The sequence below is a fragment of the Mesoplodon mirus genome, assembly GCF_964341445.2.
Source record: "Mesoplodon mirus genome assembly, chromosome: 7".
NCBI lineage: Eukaryota > Metazoa > Chordata > Mammalia > Artiodactyla > Ziphiidae > Mesoplodon > Mesoplodon mirus.
In genome coordinates, this window is record NC_138983.1 from 74,339,483 (window position 1) to 74,364,087 (window position 24,605).

The window sequence follows — 24,605 nt, forward strand, 5'->3', positions numbered from 1 at the left end:
TAGCCCTGAAGGGGAGGAGCTCTCCTTATTCCTAGCTTACAAATGAGGCTTGGAGAGGTTAAGGACTTCACCAAGCTCAGGTGGTGGTGGAGAGGGTGGTGGGACTGGGGTTCTGGAAAGCTCTTTCCCTCTCTGTCTCTCTCTCCCTTCTCTGCCCCAACCCCACCCCCAGTCGCTTGGCAGAAAAAAACACACTTTTCAAGGAAGAAGCTAAGTTCAAAGGTTTGCCGCCTGTGGCGGTCACGTTTCTCTTTCTGCAGACTGCAGACACATAATGAGAAACAGGACAGAATGCTTCCAAAATAGGAGCACTGGCAGACAGAACTTCCTATAGCTCCAGCTGGATTGTATTCAAGAGGAAGGTTCTCCACTCACTCAGGTTCCCAAACCAGTCTTTTAGCTACAGTCTTTCCCAGCCAAGTCAAGAATCTGGTGAATTCCCCTGAAGACTTTTTTGGAGTCAGGGAGAACACTGTTCGGGAAAATCAAACTCCAATTGCCTGGCGACACCTGGCCCAGCATTTATGATGACACTGGCCCCGTTGAAACCTGTTTCAGGAACGGACTTGGCAGTGTTCCAGAACTCTGTTACCTTATGTGAAGATTCAAATTTCTCTCCACTGTGGGCACCTCGGTCTCCACCTAAGCTTTCTTCCTTTCTCTCCTTTCAGAAGCTGAGGTGTCCTGCTCCTGCCTTGCACTCACTTCTCCATCCATCCGATCCCTTCCCGTCCTCTCCTCTGGGGCTGTCTTGCCTCAATCATTCCTACAACCTTTCCTCATCGATTTAATAAAGATTTATCGAATGAAAGGGCTGAAGGTGGGAAGGGGGAAATTTGAATATGTTTTACCCCCGCCTGAGAGAAAACAAATCGAGAGACCACGGGTAGTGTGGAGGAATTCCCTTTTGTGCTGGGATGCTCAGGTAGATGTGCCTCACTGCCCACTAACTGCCAGGGTGCTGAAGGGAGTGGTCATATCTCATGCCTCAAGTGATCCACTGCCGTAGTGGACAGGCCGCAACCCACCTGGCTCTTCTGGAAATTCCAGGAATCTCCCTCCCAGTCTGTCGGCGCATTGCTGTGGGTGTGGCTAAGCAATCAACCAATCACACTCCCTGGACATACTGATTGGTTCAGTGGTGGGGCAAGTGATCCAATCAGAGCCAAGGAGAACCAAGAAGACTTGGCTGGACACCAGGATCTGGAGTGACCTAGTGGGACTTCAGAATGCAGCCAGCATGAGGGAGTGGAGCCCAGACATGGAGAGAGGGAAGCTGTTTATTTATTTTTCAGATTGTGGTAAATAACCTGCAACATAAAATTTATCATCTTAGCCATTTTAAAGTATACAGTTCAGTGGTGTTAAGTATAGTCACATTTCTGTGAGATGGATCTCCAGAACTTTTTCGTCTTGCAAAACGTAAGCTCTATTAACCATTAGACAACAACTCCCCATTCCCTCCGCCACCCAGCCCGTGGTGACCAACATTCTGTCTCTATGAATTGGACTACTCTAAGTACCAAGTACCTCAAATAAGTGAAATCACATGGTACCTGTCTTTTTGTGACTGGCGTATTTCACTTAGCATAATGCCCTCAAGGTTCATCCATGTTGTAACATGTCAGAATTTCCTTCTTTTATTTTATTATTTTTTTGTGTGTGTGGTAGGCGGGCCTCTCACTGCTGTGGCCTCTCTCATTGTGGAGCACAGGCTCTGGACGCGCAGGCTCAGCGGCCATGGCTCACGGGCCCGGCCGCTCCGCGGCATGCGGGATCCTCCCGGACTGGGGCATGAACCCGTGTCCCCTGCATCGGCAGGCGGACTCTCAACCACTGCGCCACCAGGGAAGCCCTTCCTTCATTTTTAAGGCTAAATAATATTCCACCATACAGTTTAGAGTGTATTTTTTTTATCCATTAAGCGTCATGGGCACTTGGGTGGTTTCTACCTCATGGCTATTATAACTATGCTGCTGTGAACATGGTGGGGAAAATAAGGAAGCTGGTTTTGAGCACTGGCTGGGGTGCTACCCTGAAGTGCTCCATCCCTGAGGCTGGCTAGAGCTGGTTTCTGTTGCTTGCAGCACACAGAGCCCGAACGATAGGGCCCCTAGTGGGAAGGAGCCAAAGATGTATAAACGCAGCAGAGACTCCAAGCTCTTCGGGTTTAGAAATTTAAAAATAAAGTTTTTTTTTTTTTTTTTTCCTCTGAAGCATGTTGGTTGAGGGTAGCTTTAGTTGGATGGTTAAAGTTGGTTTTCTCTAGTTTCCCGGCTTGCTTTATCAAAGGGAAGGTCAAGGTTTTCTCAGAAATTGCTGCTGGCAACTACAACGATACAGGCAGGGAGAAAAGCAAACATAAGAAGAAGACTCACATTAAAAGCTAGCTCTGGGCTGTACAGGAAGCATGGGGTCAAGGTCAGTTATCAACAAGTTTGTTTTTATTATTTATTTATTTTAGATTTCATTCTATTTATTTTTGTCTGTGTTGGGTTTTCGTTGCTACGTGCAGGCTTTCTTTAGTTGCGGCGAACAGGGGGCTACTCTTGTTGTGTTGCGCAGGCTTCTCCTTGTGGTGGCTTCTCTTGTTTCGGAGTGTGGGCTCTAGGCGCATGGGCTGCAGTAGCTGGGGCACATGGGCTCAGCAGTTGTGGCACCTGGGCTCTAGAGCGCAGGCTCAGTAGTTGTGGCGCATGGGCTTAGTTCCTCCACGACATATGGGATCTTCCCAGACAAGGGCTCGAACCTGTGTCCCCTGCACTGGCAGGTGCATTCTTATCCACTGTGTCACCAGGGAAGTCTTCAAGTCGGTTTATAGAAACTTTAGTTGAAAAATACACGCTAATGCCTTTTCTCTTTCTTTGTGTCTGTTCTCTGACCATATGGTGTGTTGCCATGGTTGGGTTTTTTGTTTTGTTTTTGAGGTAGCATATGTGATACTCCTGATTTCTTTTCCATACTACCTTTAAAATAGCAGGTTGGGGCTTCCCTGGTGGTGCAGTGGTTGAGAGTCCGCCTGCCGATGTAGGGGACACGGGTTCGTGCCCCGGTCCGGGAAGATCCCACATGCCACAGAGCGGCTAGGCCCGTGAAACATGGCCACTGAACCTGCGCGTCTGGAGCCTGTGCTCCGCAACGGGAGAGGCCACAACAGTGAGAGGCCCGTGTACCGGAAAAAAAAAAAAAGCAGGTTGTCAACCACCTGGATTAACCATGACCACATCCACGGCTGAATTTATATTAGCTTTAATAAACACAGGTCAATGATTTACTCAAGAAATCACTATCTATTTTTTTTCAAATTATCTATTTGTTCTTTGTGTTATTTCCCCAATATCTGCTTCTAACCCTGTAAAGAGTGTAAGTTGAACGGGAGACCCTAAAAAAAATTCGAAGTAGTTTGCACATCGAGTGCCTACAGTACACATGAATTCTGCCAGGAAGCCCTGGAGCCTGCAGAGAGGGTGGAAACTTAGACCTTGCCCTTGGAGAGCTTGTTATGTGCTCTGCCATTTGTAAGTAATTGTGGACAATACAACGACTATGAGCCACTGTGTAGAGAAGCCTCAGATGTGCCACAGACTGTGCTGGGCACTTAATGCATGTGGTCTCATCTGATCTCCAGAATAATCTTGCAGGAGGCATTTTACCCCTCATTGTGTGGATTAAGAAACTGAAGCTCGGAGAGGTTAAATGACTTGCCCAACGTCTCACGGCCAGGAAGTGGTGACACAATTTGACTCCAATACCTGTGCTCTTAGGACTTCTAGGTTACTCGAAGTCATGATTTATTACCTGCTTTCCATACTCACAAACGGATCTTAGACGATTGGTTAGTGAATGATAGGATATTTTCCAAGTTAAAAAAAGGAAATGAACATTAGATGGTGTGAAAAAACACAAGACATCACATGGGCTACTTAGAAATGGGATTTTCTAGGAACACTGACAACTGTCTTATGGAAGTGTTATTCATCTGGTACATGCCACGCCCTGGAAGCAGCTCAGAGGACCCCAGCCTCCATCCGGGAAGACCTGTGGTATGTTCACTGCTGTACCAGAGGAGTCCTGGGGCCAGCTGGTACCCGCCCACAAGAACTGATTGTTAAATGTCCAGGAATTTTGCCAACTGGTTGATAAACACAGCCATTAATAAGAATTAACTTACATAAATTTACAATTAAATTATATCAGAAACAATTGGTATACAAACTTAAAAGTCACCCCTTCCTAATTATTTTACTCTATTTTATTATTACCTATGCTCTTGAGGTTATTTCACTCTACTATATGTTTCTGTTGGAAATGTTACATAGTAATGTGTTACCACACCTCTCTTTCCTTCTCTGTATTCAGGGATGTGTCATTGGGAGCTTGAAATTGACCGTGGAGGGCGTATTACACCATAGAAATCAGGAAATGTTATAAATGAGGGCTTGGTTTTTAAAAAGTTTTATAAATAGGTTTAATAATGGTGGTTCATGTAGAGCTTGATTTTGTTTGTTTGTTTGTTTTGTTGATTGCCTAGACTTAAGACGGTAATGGAGAAAATGTTAACAATGCAGATTATACAAAAGCATGTTGTGTCTTAGCCATTATGTTATGAATAGAGCAAAAAATTGGGGAAACGTTCTTCCAGTATTTAAAAATTATTATCTGATGCAGCAACAAAGTCACTCATGTCACTGATGAACATGTGAAGTTCTAACGTCTTTCTTTTTTCACTTGTATTATTCATAAATCCAAAATATCCAAAAATACCCACGAGTGCTCAGGTTGGGAACTCTCTCATTCGTCAACTGCAATGAGAGATTGGCTATGGATACAAGAGTTCACCTAAAGTCAATGAAAGCATTCTGTGAGACTCAGCTGGCTATATAGAATTTACAAGAAAGAGTACTGCATTTCTTGTTACATGGAAAGACTGTGCTACACATTCTTTATATCAGTAAACCTTATGCTATGCACCCATATACTTTACTTTTTCCAGAGAGCTGGTCATTAAATATTTACCAGCCAATTGCTGGCTGTGCTGGCACCCAGCAGAGTGCCTACTACTCATGGTAGGTGTTCGCTGACTGAGCTGAACAGTTGGCAAATGGAGTGTAAATAAAAAGCACTTTGATTCTGGGGCTGGTATGGGGAAAACACATGCTAAGCCTGGTGCATCTTGTAACAGCAGAGAGTAAGCAAGTGCCCAAAACGAAAAGGTGGGGAGATGCTCAAGGACACAGCAAGCAATCTGAAAGAGCTCCCAGTGGCCAAGGCTGGAAGAATTTGAGCGAAGAAATATTTAATGAGTATTGGATTATAATTCAAAGTGTAAAATCAGTATACATGGATCCATACTGACATAGATACATTAGTGAGTAAATACATAAAGGAGGGAGAAGAGACCGGCTTCCTTACAGAAGAATTTAACATACATAGATGTGGAGCTTAATTCCCATGGTCTGGAAGGGCCTGGGGGGTAGGGGTGATGGTGGCGAGCAGGGACACTGACCGCAGCATGGAGGAGCCATGGACCTGGAAAGACAGAATGGAGACTAGAAAACATGGCCAGTAGATCTCAGAAGCCAGGAGAGGGGGCTACTTGGTGCCAGGACAAATGGCCTTTATCTCAACAGCTACCGGGGTGTCACCGTAACTCAGAGACGGGTAATAATTCTATGTCCCCAAGAAAAGGGTAAATCACGTACGGGGCTTCAGTGTGAGAAATCAGGGTTATACATTTAGAACACAGAACCGCCAAGTTATACATTATTTTTAGGTTTTGGAACTTAAAAGAATTAAGTCCCTTTCAGCTGTTCAGAAAAGCCATTCGTTTGGGTTTTTCCCAGCTGTGTTAAAGGAGATCTGGCCCATCTAATTTTCCCATTTTCTTGTAAATCTTCAACCTTACGGTTTTTCCTTTCCTTTCAAGTTCTAATCAGCTTCCTGGTCAGTCCATAAAATGGGAAATAGAATCTAATGAGAAAACAGCCGGATTTTTGCAAATAGCTTTTGCTACCCGTAGACTTGGCCTGCTTCAATTCGGTCTTGCCAGATAGAGAGACGGAATGAATGAATGAATGAATGAATGATCATCAACTAAGTTCAGAGAAGGAGCAACGTAGTTCTGATTTGGTAACAAAGGGTGTGGTCTGCCAGAGGAAGCATGACGCGGCCTGGTTCCTGACCGAGTCTGGGTTCTGTCTCAGCAGGATGCTAAGGGTTCAGCCCGCGCTCCCGTCTCCACCTCCCCCGATGTCATCTGCATCGCCTGTAGACATCTGGTGACAACACAGCCTCAGGGGTCCTTTTGTGTGAGTTTCTGCTGCAGAGGCCGAGCCTGAGGCTGTCTGCTGCCCCGTGCCCTCCACTTCACTGTTCTCGGGAAATCGCCTTTGATATAAAACACCCAGCCTCAGGAGTTCTCATCACATAAGTAAGTCCCCACGGGACCTGTAAGAGCACAGGGTAGAGGAAATCCTACAAGGTCAGGTAGGAGATGACAAAGCTTGACCAGAAAGAGGCTTTGTTCTGAAGGGCACCATACTCTCTGGTCATTCACTCCGTTGCCGGCTTCTCAAACCCCGGTACAGTAAAGCCACATCCTCCTCAACAACGGGCCCTATTCAGAGGTCCCAGGAATGTGGAAACACCACCCTTCTTGGGGATGGACAACTAAGGCCCTGACTCTGAGCTTCTCATCACACCAGTTCACCACAGGAGAGAAATGAGCAACTCTGCTTCCTGGAGACTGGCCTGGGACTTTTCCAATGGAAAAGTGGATTATTCATCATTTTCCTCCCCCCAGATCCTTAGTGGCAAATCCTGTTAGGAAGGCTCCACTTAGGCAATAGGAATGCTTCCTAATGTCATGGACATCTTCTTTGTTTTTGCCTCCCCTGCATCCATTTCTTCCATCTTCTGGATGGGCACCTTAATTTTTTTTCAGGGAAGACACCCTTTCCCTGACAATCCTGAGTCCATAGAACTCTGACCCTTCCACCCCAGGGGTGAGACCATAAACCAGGCCTGGCCAATCAGAGCATTCCTGGCCCATGGCCTCAGTGATTGGTTCAGGGGAAGCCACGTGATCCAAGCCACTGTCAATGAAGATGCTGGCTCTATCCCTGGAACTGCTACTTTGTAGGGTGCTGGGGTTGCTGGTGGCCACTTTCCTACAGGTGAGGCAAGAGTCTGTCTGAGATTGGGAAGCTAACAGGGAAGAAAGAGTCAGATTCCTGACCATGATTTGGGTGCCTGGATCCAGCTGGGCCTAAGCTGCAGCTTTTGGCCTTTTCAGTTCCATGAGCTTTTTTTTTTTTTTTTTTTTGCCTAGGCTAGTTTTAGTTGGTTTTCTGACACTTGCAAACAATCAAATTTCCTGGACAGTATGCTTACTGAGACTTTAGCATAAGCATCACTATGTACTCAGAGTGAAAGTTGTTTTAAAGGTTATGACATGCTCAAATAAAACCCACCAGACTGTCATCATGCACCAAATTTACCTTTCAACTTATAAAAGTAAAGCAGCATCTCCAGAGAAGAATGATTTAAGACCAAGGAACCAATCATAAGACAAGTAGTAAAACGCTGCTTAGAGAAACTTTGATAGATAAATAGTTCTCTAGCTACAGCAGGATTCAGACTACAAATCCCAAATTTCTGCCTCAAAAGTGGCTCAGGGAAGACATTCCATAGTTTCATTTATTTCGTTTTTTGGCCTCGCCGTGCACTTGTGGGATCTTAGTTACCTGACCAGAAATTGAACCCAGGCCCTCAGCAGTGAGAGCACTGAGAGCACTGAGTCCTAACCACTGGACCACCAGGGAATGCCCAACAGTCCACAGTTTTAAAAGAAAACTTTCCAGTTGAAGAAACAGGCAAAATTTGTAATATGCATCTGTTGTATATATAATATGTTAATGTCTAGTACATTTATCAGATCCATGTCAATGTAATTATATTATTACTATATTTGCAAATGCATATATATGTGTATGTATATTTAGAACCACATATTTCCAGCTCTCTTTTAAAGAGGTATTGAAAAGACTGTTCAAAATTTAGTTTTCCAGCTTGTCTGTTTTTTCTTATTCCTCAGTAAACTTAAGCAATTAACCAGCACATTTCCTGGCACACAGTAAGGCTCAATCTGAGTGAGTTCTTTCTCCCCAGCTCCCCCCTCTATTTTAAGTTCTTCTTTTAGAAACCAAGTCAAATGAAAGAGGCAGGACTGCATAGTGTTACAGGCAGAGGCTGGTCAACGTTTTCTGTAGAGCCAGACAGTAAGCATTTCCAGCCCTGTGGGCCATAGGATCTGCCCAGCTTACTCTGCCCTTGTAGCCGACAACACAGGCAATACTGAAATGAATGGGATGGCTGTGTTCCCAGGAAACTTTACAGAAACAGGCGATGGCCCGCACTTGGCCCTGGGCCATAACGTGCCGACCTCGGGTTAAGACCTTGGGATCCGGCGTCACACAGACTCTGGTCCGGCTCCCGGCTCTGCTCCGTCTCTGGGACCCTGACGAGTGTGTCATTTCTGTGCCTTGTCTGTAAGACACAGGGATACTAACAGCCATTTCTTAGTCTGTGAGAAGTGGGTGAGATAGTGCACGTGAAATGCTGGGAACACTTCCTGGTCCATAATAAATGAGCATAAAACATTAGCCACCAGGTGTGATCACCATCGTCAAAAAAGGAGAAGAAAGGGCGCAACTGAATTTGTCCAGGAACGGCAGCAATATCCCTGGTAAAGAGTTAGTGGGTGGACTTCTCTGGGGGCGCAGTGGTTAAGAATCCGCCTGCCAATGCAGGGGACAGGGATTCAAGCCCTGGTCCAGGAAGATCCCACATGCCGCGGAGCAACTAAGCCCATGGGCCACAACTACTGAGCCTGTGCTCTAGAGCCCGCGAGCCACAAGTACTGAGCCCGCGTGCCACAACTACTGAAGCCCACACACCTAGAGCCCATGCTCCGCAACAAGAGAAGCCACCGCAAAGAGAAACTCGCGCACTGCAAAGAAGGGTAGCCCCCGCTCGCCGCAACTAGAGAAAGCCAGCGCGCATCGACGAAGACCCAACGCAGCCAAAAATAAATAAATAAAATAAATAAAATAATTAAAGAAAAAAAGTTAGTGGAGCCAGGGACTTCCCTGGCCGTCCAGTGGTTAAGACTCCACGCTGCCAATGCAGGGGGTGCAGGTTTGATCCCCGGTTGAGGAACTAAGATCCTGCATTGGTGTAGCCAAAAAAAAAGTTAGTGGAGCCAAACAAGCAAGGAAGCCAGATAACTGAAAATGCAGTTTCTCCTATTATCAGTGGCTTTCATTTTTACCCACATAATGAATCATCCCCTGTCAGCGTGTGAAATTGCAGGTTGGACTGGGAATTGCAAGACCTTCCTTAACCGCTGGGCAGTGAAGGACCTGCCTGGGCTCTCACGGCCCCACGATGCTTCGTGCTATTAGGAAAAGCCTCCAAGGGACTCAGGAGAGCTGGCTTTTAATCCTGTCTCTGGATCTATATGACTGATGCCTAACCTTGGGGAAGTCACTGAAACTCTCTGAGCCTCAGTTTATGCCATGATAGGGGTGGTCCCAGGGACCTCTATAAAAACAACTGAAGGGGGAAAGGGGACCTGGGATTAATGAGTAGCTCCTTGGCAGAAATCGGAAATTGAAGCTCAGAAAGGTAAAGCCAGTTGCAGCTGGCATTTCAACTTGGGTCCATCCAACTCCAAAGCCCTTGCTTTCTGGATTGTGTTCTGCAGAGCTTCCCCATTAAAGCAGCAAGGAATATTGGCCGACAGAGGGCGCTCTTCTCGCAAGACAGGACGTCATGACATTGCAGGGACAGAAGACAGTATCCAGGAGCCACGTGGGAGAGCCTGGCTGGACTGGGAACAGGGCAGAGCAGGTAACAGGGAAGGCCAGACACAGGCAGTCATGGGGATGGGGGCTGCCGACAAGGAGCTGTCAACCCCCTCATGGAACAACTCGGCACGTCATTTGTGGCGCCTGGCTTCCTTTTTCATTCTGGCCATTTCCATCCGTTTTGCCGTATTTCAGAATAGAGAAAGACATGATGGATACATACGGGTGACGTGGGTTTCCTTACTCAGCTGCCTTGTAAGAACGGCGCCACTGTGACTAGCACAGCTTGTTTCCACACCTCCTTTCCCAGAGCTCAGAAAGCACGAGTAAAGGCAACAACCAACAAAACCCACAACACGGCAGCACACCTGACTCTGGGACTTCAATTTCCCACGCCTGGTGCCAAGACTCTATGGGATTAATCAACGGTTGCTTCAGGGCATTGCAGATGGCCCTGCGGGTTATGTCCTGCACAGTTTCAGTGGGCGCCATCCACATGGACTACGTTGTGAATGGTGACCCTGGAGTTGTGCAGTATGGCAGCCCTAGGTTATACTTTGATGAGAGAGCTATAATTTACAAAGTATGGTCCTGGGGGCTTTCCCGGTGGCGCAGTGGTTGAGAGTCCACCTGCCGATGCAGGGGACACGGGTTTGGGCCCCGGTCCGGGAAGATCCCACATGCCGCAGAGCGGCTGGGCCTGTGAGCCATGGCCGATGAGCCTGCACGTCCGGAGCCTGTGCTCTGCAACGGGAGAAGCCACAACAGTGAGACGCCCGCGACCACAAAAAAAAAAAAAAGGATGGTCCTGGGCACAACCTGGCTGCCAATGCACTTTGTCAAACAAGAGTTTTTCTTTATATTTTTCCATCTTGTATGTTATTCTATGGGTAATTTATCTGCAAATATATTTATCTGCTAGCGGGGGCAGGTCTTGGGAGGTTTCCCTGTCCAAAAGGACACTTACAAAGGAGGCATCTTGGCTGCTCCATGCTGGTTTGCTTGACTCTAAAGCTGAGGGTTATCATGTGCTTATTAGGTGCCAGATGCTGGACTAAGCAATTTACGCACTTTGCCCACTTAATACCACAGTCACTCAAGGTGGTAGGAACTATTGTTACAGGAGTGGGGACCGAGGCCCTGAGAGGTAGATGATCTGTGCACGTCCAGTATAAAAGCCGGTCAAGAGCAGGTCTGGGACGGCGCTGGAGTCAGCCTGACCTCAGGGCACGTGCTCTAACCACTGTGACATCTGCAAACACATCTGGATTCCTAAGCGCCCCGCACCTCACCCCCCTCCCCCAGTAAAATGCTGTCACACCCTCCTCTATTGGTTAGGGTCACCACAAAACCTGAACTAAATGCTCTCATTTGGGAACTCTTTGTCGGGAGAAGAACAGTTCTCATCATACTTAATCTGTATGATATCAGGGCAGTCCTCCGTGGAAACTCCATCCAAGGAGGAAACACAGCGCCCTCACCAGGGACCCCAAAATCAATTGGAAACAAGAATATGCCGGAAGCAAGACGGCCACGAATTTTTTAGAAAAACTGGGCTTCAAAATAGTTGATGAGAGATGCTCTTCAATACCTCTCCCTTTTCCCCTCTTCCTTTCTCTTCTTTTAAATAGGCAGCAGGTTGGGGTCATCAGGAAGTGGAATTTGTAGGAAGGTGTCAGTCAGTCCACAGGCTGCCCTCACACGGACGCTGCAAAGGACCCCTGCATGAATATGAGCATCATGGATGGAAGCTTCTCAAGCTGGGGACGCCCCGGCAGAGAGCACTTTTGAGAAGATGGGGCTGTGGAGAGTCCTGCAAAGTGCCCTGGGCACAGGCCAGGGGAACACTTGTGCAGCTGTCTGCAGTCAACCAAGGAATGAAGCAAGGTGCAAGTGCGTGTAGGAATAAGAATTGAAAAAATCCGTGCATATTCGAGTGACCGTGAGAGTATGCTTTCCTCGGTGTGAAAACCAGTCAAGGCTACTGCTCCAGCTAGCATCAGACTAAATGGTTTTCTCCCCTCCTTTTTCCGCAAGTGGGGATAGTGTTTAATTTGCACTGACAAGCTGTGTGGCCCTGGGGAAATTACTTAACCTCTCTGAGTTTCGGATACCTTGTCTGTCAGATGGGGATCATGGGAGAACCCATCTCATAGGTTGCTATGAGCGTGAAATAAGGGAGAGCAGGTGAATTGCTTAGCACAGTGCTGTTCACGTCAGTGATTCCTCCTGCTGCTCTCCTGGTTTCTCTTCTTACAAAGCATTTTCTTCCGTCTTATCTACTCAAGGTTAGAGGTCGTCATCACTTTTTCCCACAATTATATAAGAAGCACCTTGTAAAATAAAGTCCCCATTCCATAGTTGTACACCCGTGTGCATAACAAACTTACTCAAAATGGCCAAAAGGTGGAAGCAACCCAAGTGGCCGTGGATGGATGAACAGGTAAACAAAATGTGGTGAATCCATACAATGAAATATTCAACTGGAATGAACCATGAGGATATCACACTAAGTGAAATAAGATGGTCACAAAAGGACAAACAATGTAAGATACCATTTATATGAGGAACCTAGAATAGTCCAATTCACAGACACAGAAAGCATGGTGGGAGGGGAGGAAGGAAGCAGGGGGTTTGATGTGATGGGCATAGAGTTTCAGTTTGGGAAGATGAACAAAGTTCTGAAGATGGATGGGGGTGATGGCTGCACAACAGTGTGAATAGATTTAATGCCACTGTGAACTGTACACTGAAACATGGTTAAGATGGTAAATTTTATGTGTATTTTACCATAATTTTGAAAATTAAAAGTTAAAAACAAACCCCAAAATGAAATACCTCCAAGGTTTCTCCAAGGTTTGGTGTGATAGAAATGGAGGAAAGTGTTCTGAGAGCAGGTTGTGGTGATGGCTGCACAACTCCATCAATATATTCAAATTGATTGAATTGGACACTTCAAATGGGTGAAGTTTCTGTTATGTAAATTGTACTTCAGTGAAGCTGTTAAGAGCAAGCAAGCAAACAAACACATGCTGTGATCCGGAGGAAACTTTGGAGGATGAAGGAGCTGTTCACTGTCTTGATTGTGGCTATGGTTTCACAGGTGTACCCATATGTAAAAGCCCATCCACTTACAGACTTTAAACATGTGCTGTTTATTGCATGTCAATTATATCTTAATAAAGCTGTGTTTTAAAAAGGCAGAAGAGAAGATGGCGGAAGAGTAAGACGCGGAGATCACCTTCCTCCCCACGGATACACCAGAAATACAGCTACACGTGGAACAACTCCTACAGAACACCTACTGAACGCTGGCAGAAGACCCCAGACCTCCCAAAAGGCAAGAAACTCCCCACATACCTGGGTAGGGCAAAGCGGAGAGATCCGCACACAGAGGATCGGTGCCGAGCGGCACTCACCAGCCCGAGAGGCTTGTCTGCTCGCCCGCCGGGGCACGCAGCGCTGGAAGCTGAGGCTCGGGCTTCGGTCAGAGCGCAGGGAGAGGACTGGGGCTGGCGGCGAGAACTCAGCCTGAAGCGGGCTAATGTGCCACAGCTAGCCGGGAGGGAGTCCGGGAAAATTCTGGAGCTGCCGAAGAGGCAAGAGACTTTTTCTTCCCTCTTGGTTTCCTGGTGCGCGAGGAGAGGGGATTAAGAGCGCTGCTTAAAGGGGCTCCACGGATGGGCGCGAGTCGCGACTGAAAGCGCGGAGCCCAGTGACAGGCGTGGGACGCTGGGGCTGCTGCTGCCGCCGCCAAGAAGCCTGTGTGCGAGCGCAGGTCACTGCCCACACCGCCCTTCCGGGAGCCTGTGCAGCCCGCCACTGCCGGGGTCCCAGGATCCAGGGGCGGCTTCCCTGGGAGAACGCACGGCGCGCCTCGGGCTGGTGCAACGTCACGCCGACCTCTGCCGCTGCAGGCTCGCCCCGCACTCCGTGCCCCTCCCTCCCTCCCGGCCTGAGTGAGCCAGAGTCCCCGAAGAGGCTGCTCCTTTAACCCTGTCCTATCTGAGCGAAGAACAGACGCCCTCCGGCGACCTACACGCAGAGGCGGGGCCAAATCCAAAGCTGAGACCTAGGAGCTGTGAGAACAAAGAAGAGAAAGGGAAACCTCTCCCAGCAGCCTCAGAAGCAGCGGATTAAAGCTCCACAATCAACTTGATGTACCCTGCATCTGTGGAATACATGAATAGACAACACATCATCCCAAATTGAGGAGCCAGGAGTCAGTGCTGTGCCTCTGAGGTGGGAGAGCCAACTTCAGGACACTGGTCCACAAGAGACCTCCCAGCTCCACATAATATCAAACGGCGAAAATCTTCCAGAGATCTCCATCTCAACACCAGCACCCAGCTTCACTCAACGACCAGCAGGCTACAGTGCTGGACACCCTAAGCCAAACAACTAGCAAGACAGGAACACAACACCACCCATTAGCAGAGAGGTGGCCTAAAATCATAAAAAGTCCACAGACACCCCAAAACACACCACCAGACGTGGACCTGCCCACCAGAAAGACAAGATCCAGCCTCATCCACCAGAACACAGGCACTAGTCCCCTCCACCAGGAAGCCTACACAACCCACTAAACCAACCTTAGCCACTGGGGACAGACACCAAAAACAACAGGAACTACGAACCTGCAGCCTGCAAAAAGGAGACCCCAAACACAGTAACATAAGCAAAATGAGAAGACAGAAAAACACACAGCAGGAGAAGGAGCAAGATAAAAACCCACCAGACCTAACAAATGAAGAGGTAATAGGCACTCTACCTGAAAAAGAATTCAGAATAATGATGGTAAAGATGATCCAAGATTCTATTTCCCAGATCCAAAATCTTGGAAATAGAATAGACAAAATGCAAGAAACAGTTAACAAGGACCTAGAAGAACTAAAGATGAATCAAGCATCGATTAAAAACACAATACATGAAATAAAAAATACTCTAGATGGGATCAATAGCAGAATAACTGAGGCAGAAGAACGGATAAGTGAGGTGGAAGATAAAATAGTGGAAATAACTGCTGCAGAGCAAAATAAAGAAAAAAGAATGAAAAGAACAGAGGACAGTCTCAGAGACCTCTGGGACAACATTAAACGCACCAACATTCGAATTATAGGGGTTCCAGAAGAAGAAGAGAAAAAGAAAGGGACTGAGAAAATATTTGAAGAGATTATAGTTGAAAACTTCCCTAATATGGGAAAGGAAATAGTTAATCAAGTCCAGGAGGCACAGAGAGTCCCATACAGAATAAATCCAAGGAGAAATACGCCAAGACACATATTAATCAAACTGTCAAAAATTAAACACAAAGAAATCATATTAAAAGCAGCAAGGCAAAAACAACAAATAACACACAAGGGAATCCCCATCAGGATAACAGCTGATCTCTCAGCAGAAACTCTACAAGCCAGAAGGGAGTGGCAGGACATACTTAAAGTGATGAAGGAGAAAAACCTGCAACCAAGATTACTCTACCCAGCAAGGATCTCATTCAGATTTGATGGAGAAATTAAAACGTTTACAGACAAGCAAAAGCTGAGAGAGTTCAGCACCACCAAACCAGCTTTACAACAAATGCTAAAGGAACTTCTCTAGGCAAGAAACACAACAGAAGTAAAAGACCTACAATAATGAACCCAAAACAATTAAGAAAATGGGAATAGGAACATACATATCGATAATTACCTTAAATGTAAATGGACTAAATGCTCCCACCAAAAGACACAGAGTGGCTGAATGGATACAAAAACAAGACCCATCTATATGCTGTCTACAAGAGACCCACTTCAGACCTAGAGACACATACAGACTGAAAGTAAGGGGATGGAAAAAGATATTCCATGCAAATGGAAACCAAAAGAAAGCTGGAGTAGCAATTCTCATATCAGACAAAATAGACTTTAAAATAAGGACTACTAGAAGAGACAAAGAAGGACACTACATAATGATCAAGGGATCGATCCAAGAAGAAGATATAACAATTGTAAATATTTATGCACCCAACATAGGAGCACCTCAATACATAAGGCAAATACTAACAGCCATAAAAGGAGAAATCGACAGTAACACAATCATAGTAGGGGACTTTAACACCCCACTTTCACCAATGGACAGATCATCCAAAATGAAAATAAATAAGGAAACACAAGCTTTAAATGATACATTAAACAAGATGGACTTAATTGATATTTATAGGACATTCCATCCAAAAACAACAGAATACACATTTTTCTCAAGTGCTCATGGAACATTCTCCAGGATAGATCATATCTTGGGTCACAAATCAAGCCTTGGTAAATTTAAGAAAATTGAAATTGTATCAAGTATCTTTTCCGACCACAATGCTATGAGACTAGATATCAATTACAGGAAAAGAGCTGTACAAAATACAAACACATGGAGGCTAAACAATACACTACTTAATAACGAAGTGATCACTGAAGAAATCAAAGAGGAAATTAAAAAATACCTAGAAACAAATGACAATGGAGACACGACGACCCAAAACCTATGGGATGCAGCAAAAGCAGTTCTAAGAGGGAAGTTTATAGCAATACAATCCCACCTTAAGAAACAGGAAACATCTCGAATAAACAACCTAACCTTGCACCTAAAGCAATTAGAGAAAGAAGAACAAAAACATCCCAAAGTTAGCAGAAGGAAAGAAATCATAAAAATCAGATCAGAAATAAATGAAAAAGAAATGAAGGAAACGATAGCAAAGATCAATAAAACTAAAAGCTGGTTCTTTGAGAAGATAAACAAAATTGATAAACCATTAGCCAGACTCATCAAGAAAAAAAGGGAGAAGACTCAAATCAATAGAATTAGAAATGAAAAAGGAGAAGTAACAACTGACACTACAGAAATACAAAAGATCATGAGAGATTACTATAAGCAACTCTATGCCAATAAAATGGACAACCTGGAAGAAATGGACAAATTCTTAGAAATGCACAACCTGCCAAGACTGAATCAGGAAGAAATAGAAAATATGAACAGACCAATCACAAGCACTGAAATTGAAACTGTGATAAAAAATCTTCCAACAAACAAAAGCTCAGGACCAGATGGCTTCACAGGCGAATTCTATCAAGCATTTAGAGAAGAGCTAACACCTATCCTTCTGAAACTCTTCCAAAATATAGCAGAGGGAGGAACACTCCCAAACTCATTCTACGAGGCCACCATCACCTTGATACCAAAACCAGGCAAGGATGTCACAAAGAAAGAAAACTACAGGCCAATATCACTGATGAACATAGATGCAAAAATCCTCAACAAAATACTAGCAAACAGAATCCAACAGCACATTAAAAGGATCATACACCATGATCAAGTGGGGTTTATTCCAGGAAGGCAAGGATTCTTCAATATACGCAAATCAATCAACGTGATACACCATATTAACAAACTGAAGGAGAAAAACCATATGATCATCTCAATAGATGCAGAGAAAGCTTTCGACAAAATTCAACACCCATTTATGATAAAAACCCTGCAGAAAGTAGGCATAGAGGGAACTTTCCTCAACATAATAAAGGCCATATATGACAAACCCACAGCCAGCATCGTCCTCAATGGTGAAAAACTGAAACCATTTCCACTAAGATCAGGAACTAGACAAGGTTGCCCACTTTCACCACTCTTATTCAACCTAGTTTTGGAAGTTTTAGCCACAGCAATCAGAGAAGAAAAGGAAATAAAAGGAATCCAAATTGGAAAAGAAGAAGTAAAGCTGTCACTGTTTGCAGATGACATGATACTATACATAGAGAATCCTAAAGATGCTACCAGAAAACTACTAGAGTTAATCAATGAATTTGGTAAAGTTGCAGGATACAAAATTAATGCACAGAAATCTCTGGCATTCCTATATACTGATGATGAAAAATCTGAAAGTGAAATCAAGGAAACACTCCCATTTACCATTGCAACAAAAAGAATAAAATATCTAGGAATAAACCTACCTAAGGAGACAAAAGACCTGTATGCAGAAAATTATAAGACACTGATGAAAGAAATTAAAGATGATACAAATAGATGGAGAGATGTACCATGTTCTTGGATTGGAAGAATCAACATTGTGAAAATGACTCTACTACCCAAAGCAATCTACAGGTTCAATGCAATCCCTATCAAACTACCACTGGCATTTTTCACAGAACTAGAACAAAAAATTTCACAATTTGTATGGAAACACAAAAGACCCCGAATAGCCAAAGCAATCTTGAGAACAAAAAATGGAGCTGGAGGAATCAGGCTCCCTGACTTCAGACTATACTACAAAGCTACAGTAATCAAGACAGTATGGTACTGGCACAAAAACAGAAAGATAGATCAATGGAACAGGATAGAAAGCCCAGAGTTAAACCCACGGACATATGGTCACCTTATCTTTGATAAAGGAGGCAGGAATGTACAGTGGAGAAAGGACAGTCTCTTCAATAAGTGGTGCTGGGAAAACTGGATAGGGACATGTAAAAGTATGAGATTAGATCATTCCCTAACACCATACACAAAAATAAGCTCAAAATGGATTAAAGACCTAAATATAAGGCCAGACACTATCAAACTCTTAGAGGAAAACATAGGCAGAACACTCTATGACATAAATCACAGCAAGATCCTTTTTGACCCACCTCCTAGAGAAATAAAGACAAAAATAAACACATGGGACCTAATGAAACTTCAAAGCTTTTGCACAGCAAAGGAAACCATAAACAAGACCAAAAGACAACCCTCAGAATGGGAGAAAATATTTGCAAATGAAGCAACTGACAAAGGATTAATCTCCAAAATTTATAAGCAGCTCATGCAGCTCAATAACAAAAAAACAAACAACCCAATCCAAAAATGGGCAGAAGACCTAAATAGACATTTCTCCACAGAAGATATACAGACTGCCAACAAACACATGAAAGGATGCTCAACATCTTTACTCATTAGAGAAATGCAAATCAAAACTACAATGAGATATCATCTCACACCAGTCAGAATGGCCATCATCAAAAAATCTAGAAACAATAAATGCTGGAGAGGGTGTGGAAAAAAGGGAACACTCTTGCACTGCTGGTGGGAATGTGAATTGGTACAGCCGCTATGGAGAACGGTATGGAGGTTCCTTAAAAAACTACAAATAGAACTACCATATGACCCAGCAATCCCACTACTGGGCATATACCCTGAGAAAACCATAATTCAAAAAGAGACATGTACCAAAATGTTCATAGCAGCCCTATTTACAATAGCCCGGAGATGGAAACAACCTAAGTGTCCATCATCGGATGAATGGATAAAGAAGATGTGGCACATATATACAATGGAATATTACTCAGCCATAAAAAGAAATGAAATTGAGCTATTTGTAATGAGGTGGATAGACCTAGAGTCTGTCATACAGAGTGAAGTAAGTCAGAAAGAGAAAGACAAATACTGTATGCTAACACATATATATGGAATTTAAGAAAAAAAAAATGTCATGAAGAACATAGGGGTAAGACAGGAATAAAGACACAGACCTACTAGAGAATGGACTTGAGGATATGGGGAGGGGGAAGGGTAAGCTGTGACAAAGTGAAAGAGCGGCATGGACATATATACACTACCAAACGTGAGGTAGATAGCTAGTGGGAAGCAGCCGCATAGCACAGGGAGATCAGCTCGGTACTTTGTGACCGCCTGGAGGGGTGGGATAGGGAGGGTGGGAGGGAGACGCAAAAGGGAGGGGATATGGAAACATATGTATATGTATAACTGATTAAATTTGTTATAAAGCAACAACAAAATAAAAAAATAAAAATAAAATAAAAATAAAGGGAAAGAGCATCAAAATCAAAAAAATAAATAAATAAATAAAAAAATAAAAAGGCAGAAGAGTATTCCATATATAACGAACTCCTTATAATATATTAAACTCCTTAGAATATATTAAAAATATAATTTATTAAACAATGCCCCCTTTGGATGGAAATTTAGGTTTCAAATTTTATGCCCCTATCAATAATATTTCAGTAAATATCTTTGTAGGAAAAAAGAAGAAAAAAATGCAGATATTGTTTGCTGCTCCCCCTCTTCTTCTCCCCACGGGCAAGCCACAAAGTCAGAATTTCCCAGGGAGGGGGCCTGGGAACCTGTAATTTTACTGAACATTCCTGAAAATTTCTTGGAATCAGACATGTTGGGGCACATTGAATCAAACTTCATGAACTTGGATTTTCAGGCTTGGGAGTGTGAAATCCCCTTTTCTTTGATCCCTAAAAAATTCTGTAAGTGTTCCATACAAATGATTCTAAATTTCGGTTTCCCTCCTATTGGCGGTGCATCAGAATCATCAGGGAGCTTGTGAGAATGCATATTCCCAGGCCCTGCTCCCAGGGAGGATGTGTATGGTTGCCAGATTTCGCATAAATAAAGAAATGAATAAATCAATATATAATAAACTATAGGGTGTCCGTTAAATCTGAAGTTCAGATAAACACCAAATAATTTTTTTAGCATAAGTGGTTCCTTGCAATAGTTGGGCCACACCTGTACATAACAATGATTTGTTGCTTCTCTGAAATTCAGATTTAACTGCGTGTCCTGTATTTCATCTGGGAATCCTAAGTATGAGTCCTCAGGCCTTGGGTGAAGCCCAGATCTGCACTGTGGGTCTGCTCCCCACGTGCTTCTGATGAGGGGGATCCTTAGAACCCATGTTGAGAACCCCTGATCAGGTCAACAACTTCTGGGTCAGGAGCCCCTCCTCAGGGCGGCCAGTGGATCCCAGTGCATCCCACAAGTGAGCACACTTTAATGTTGGTCCAAGGAGGAAAAGGGGGCTGAGAAGCAGCAGGAGAAAACTGTCCCAGGTTTTCAAAGCCAAACGTGGTGGATGCGGTGTCACGAGCCCTGCAGCCTGAGGGACGGTGCTCATCTTCTCTGAGTGAGTATTTAAGGCTGCCTAGGGGACCCACACCCCAGAATTCTGTCTAGATTCTCTAAACTTTATTTATTTATACCCAGCCTCGTCCCAGAAAGGACTTTAAGCCTCGGAGGTCTCAGTCCATGCAGCGTATTTGGTGCTGGGGAGTGAGGTTAACACGCCGTCTCTCTGGGACACACACGACAGGTATTAATTGTGTGCTCACCACGAATGGGCATTATTCTGGGAGTTTTACAATGATAACCATCTCATTTAGCCCTCGAGATAAGCCTGCAAGGTCATTGCTGTCGTTGGCCCCATTTTGTAGATGAGGAAACCGAGGTTCCGAGGGGTCCAATGGTTTGTGCAAGAGCGCACCGAGTAGGCCAGTGGCAGAGCTGGGGTTCTGACCCAGGACTGTGTTGCTAACCAGCCCCCATCCTGCCTCCCTACTGAACCAGATACTTCTGGTCACTGAGCTTTGCTGGGCGAATTTTGGCTTACGTTCCGCTTAACCTGGGGCCATACTTTAGGTCCTGATCCCGGGAACATTTCTGATCCGGTGTGATAACAGCTGGCAGGCCTTGAGCGTCTACTCTGGCCAGAGACTTTGACTTTTTATACATAGATACTCTCTCAACGCCCTGCACCGCTGAGAAGACCCAGACCCAGGCATACAGAGAAGCCTGGCCGAGGTCACAAAGCTAGGAAGTTGCAGAGCACTGATCTGCCTAAAAAGGAAGCATCCATCTCTGCATCTTCAAAAGCACACACTTGCTTTCCACCTCCCCTCGCCAAGCTTCACTTTTCAGGAAAACGCTCTCGCTCCGGGCTGGTCGCTAGGCAACCCTTGCATGTAATTCCACGAAATGCCCAGAAGAGGGCGCGAGGACTCGCTTTCCCCGGGCACCCACGCGATGGGGCTGAACTTCGCAGAATCGCGAAAGGAAGAGTGACGCGCTCCAGACGAACTCCACCTGTGGCCGTACCCGAGCCCTAGGCTGCACGGAAGGTGACACAACACGGCACCTCTGCACCCCACCCCACCCCACCCCCGCAGGGGCCTGGACTCACCGAGGCTGGGTTTTCGATGACCAGTTCGTAGGTCAGCCCTCTGGACCCAAACCTCAGGATGTCTCCGGGTAGGAGCTTCACAGCCACGTTCTGAATGTGGCACTCATTGACGAACGTGCCGTTGCAGGAATTGAAGTCGTGGAGAACAAAGCTGCTTTCGGCCTCATTATATTCAATGAGTGCGTGATGGTTGTCGACGTCTGCAGACTGAAATGCAGAAGGGGGACAGTCAGAGCCAGGAATAACAGGAATAACAAGGAATAACTAGTGCCACTGACACTGGGGGCCCCAATGTGCTAACCACTTCATCTGGCTGGACGGTCACTGCAATCCTCATTTTAAGAGGAGGATGCTGAGGGTCAGAGAGGTTAAGTGACTTGCCTAAGGCCACACAGCTAGTGAGTGGAGGGTCACCAGACCCTGACAGCAGACCCAGAATAGATGCCCAGTTTTGGGGTAGGGCGTCAGGCAACACAGAGGCAAGAGGGAACTCGGGGGAAATTGGCCAGGAATTGGCCACTTGATAGTTCTCTGATCCCATGCAAGTATCCTTTTGGTTGTCCCGAGTGGCAAGACAGCAGAAATGGCCCAACACAAACCAGAAAGGTCAGTTGGCAAGTGACAACTGTCCATTTACTGCAAGTGTTAAAGTTCAGGGGAGGTTTTGTAATAATTGTTGTTTGTTCTATTCATTTTTAAAATAACATGTTTTTTGTAATAATGCAGAAAGTGAGAACTAGAGAAAAACACAAAGAAGACATTAAAATCACTTAGACTCCCGTCCCCCAGAGGCAGGCACCGAGAACACGGTGGTTCACATCCTTCCAGTCTTTTCTCTGTGCTTACAATCTTTTTAAAAAGTTTAAACACAATTGAGCTCACACCACAAAACATAGTTTTATAACTACCTTTTAAAAGCCTTGGTGTACAATGAAGGTTTTTCCCATGTGCTTAATTATTACTGTTGCTTCTTAAAAGCTAATCAGAATTTATCTAACCAAAGATGATCTATTTTTCAATAGGGGCCCTGGTGTGACCACATTTCCCTCAAAAGAGAGAGACCCCAGACAGTGATTTGTCAGTGGCGTCAGAAACCTCCTGTGTAACCACTTTAATAAGAAGAATGAGCAAAACTCGGCACCAAGGAGGTAATATCACATCCCCCCCTGGCCCCGGCGCCCTGGACTATGGGCTGCAGGGCATGTGCGAAGTCCTCTGTCTTCTCAGGACACTGCCTATGAGCCATCCACTCCAGCCTGAGACTTTGCAAATATTTTCTAAGTCACTCTTCTCAGAGTGCCTCATCCAACTTTCATAGAGAGTACTTGGACTTAGAAATCTATACTAATGTCCCACAATATAATTATAACCAATAGCTTATATTAATAATAGCTTATAGTATATGAATAGATAATAATATAACTGCATATTTAGTAGAATATATTAATGACACATTATGTGTAATTACACAAATGCCAGGAAATTTGCTAAGTGCTTTACTGCATTATCCCGTTTCATCTTCACAATAATTCAAAGGGATACTTCCTCATTTAAAAAAAAATTAATTGTTTATTGAAGTGTAGTTGATTTACAATGTTGTGTTAGTTTCAGGTGTACAGCAAAGTGATTCAGTTATACATATATATATAATATCTATTCTTTTTCAGATTCTTTTCTATCACAGGTTACTGCAAGATATTGAATATAGTTCCCTGTGCTGTACAGTAGGTCTGATAGTTACTCATTTCTTAGATGAGGAAACTGAGGCATAGAACGATTAAGTGTGCCCACAGTCAGCCACTTTGACTCGCTTGGCTTGTTCCCAGGTTTGCCTGATTCAAATGACTGTGCCTTTACCCACTTTTCAAATTCCTACCAAACACTTTGGCACTTAAAATACTGAAACACAAGAAGAAAGCAGGAGTAGCTCTATTAATTTCAGGCAGAGCCAACTTCAGAGGAAGGAAAGTTATCAGGGATAAAGAGAGGCGATACGGGCTTCCCTGGTGGCGCAGTGGTTGAGAGTCCGCCTGCCGATGCAGGGGGCGCGGGTTCGTGCCCCGATCCCGGAGGATCCCACATGCCGCGGAGCGGCTGGGCCCGCGAGCCATGGCCACGGAGCCTGTGTGTCCGGAGCCTGTGCTCCGCGACGGGAGAGGCCACGGCAGTGAGAGGCCCGCGTACAGCAAAAAAAAAAAAAAAAAGAGAGGCGATACATAGTGATAAAGGGGTTGATACTCCAAGCAGACATAACAGTCCTTCATTGTATGTACCCAACAATAGAGCATCAAAGTATGGAAGGCAAAAACTGATAGAACTGCAAGGAGAAGCAGATGAATCCATCATGGTAGCTGGAGACCTCAACAGCCCTCTGTCAGTGACGGGCAGACCCACCAGGCAGAAAATTAGGAAGAATGAAGTTGAACTGAACAGCACTACCATCATCTGGATCTAACTGGCAACCACACAGCTTCATCCCACAGCAACAAAACACACATCCTTCTCAAGCTCCCATGGAACATTCACCAAGCAGACCACATTCCAGGCCACAAAATATACCTCAACAAATGTAAAAGAATAGAAATTATGCAAAGTATGTTTTCAGAACACAATGGAATTAGGCTAGAAACCAATACCAGAAAGACAACTGGAAAATACCCAAATATTTGGAGATTAAACAACACACCTCTAAATAACAGATGGGTCAAGGAGGGAGTCTCATGGGAAATAAAAATTTATCTTGAGCTAAATGA

The 24,605-nt window shown here is 44.9% G+C and overlaps 1 protein-coding gene across 1 annotated transcript in view; it reads right to left on the reverse strand.

Moving 5' to 3' along the window:
* The window catches only part of LOC309808805 (forkhead-associated domain-containing protein 1-like), a gene marked incomplete at its 5' end in the record, with an annotated part of 205,828 nt that overhangs the window by 163,957 nt on the left and 17,266 nt on the right, over window positions 1–24,605 (reverse strand). The window contains one exon of the mRNA XM_082629380.1: window positions 21,853–22,059. Coding sequence (XP_082485506.1) covers window positions 21,853–22,059 — 207 coding nt within the window. The remainder of the gene's footprint in view (window positions 1–21,852; window positions 22,060–24,605) is intronic.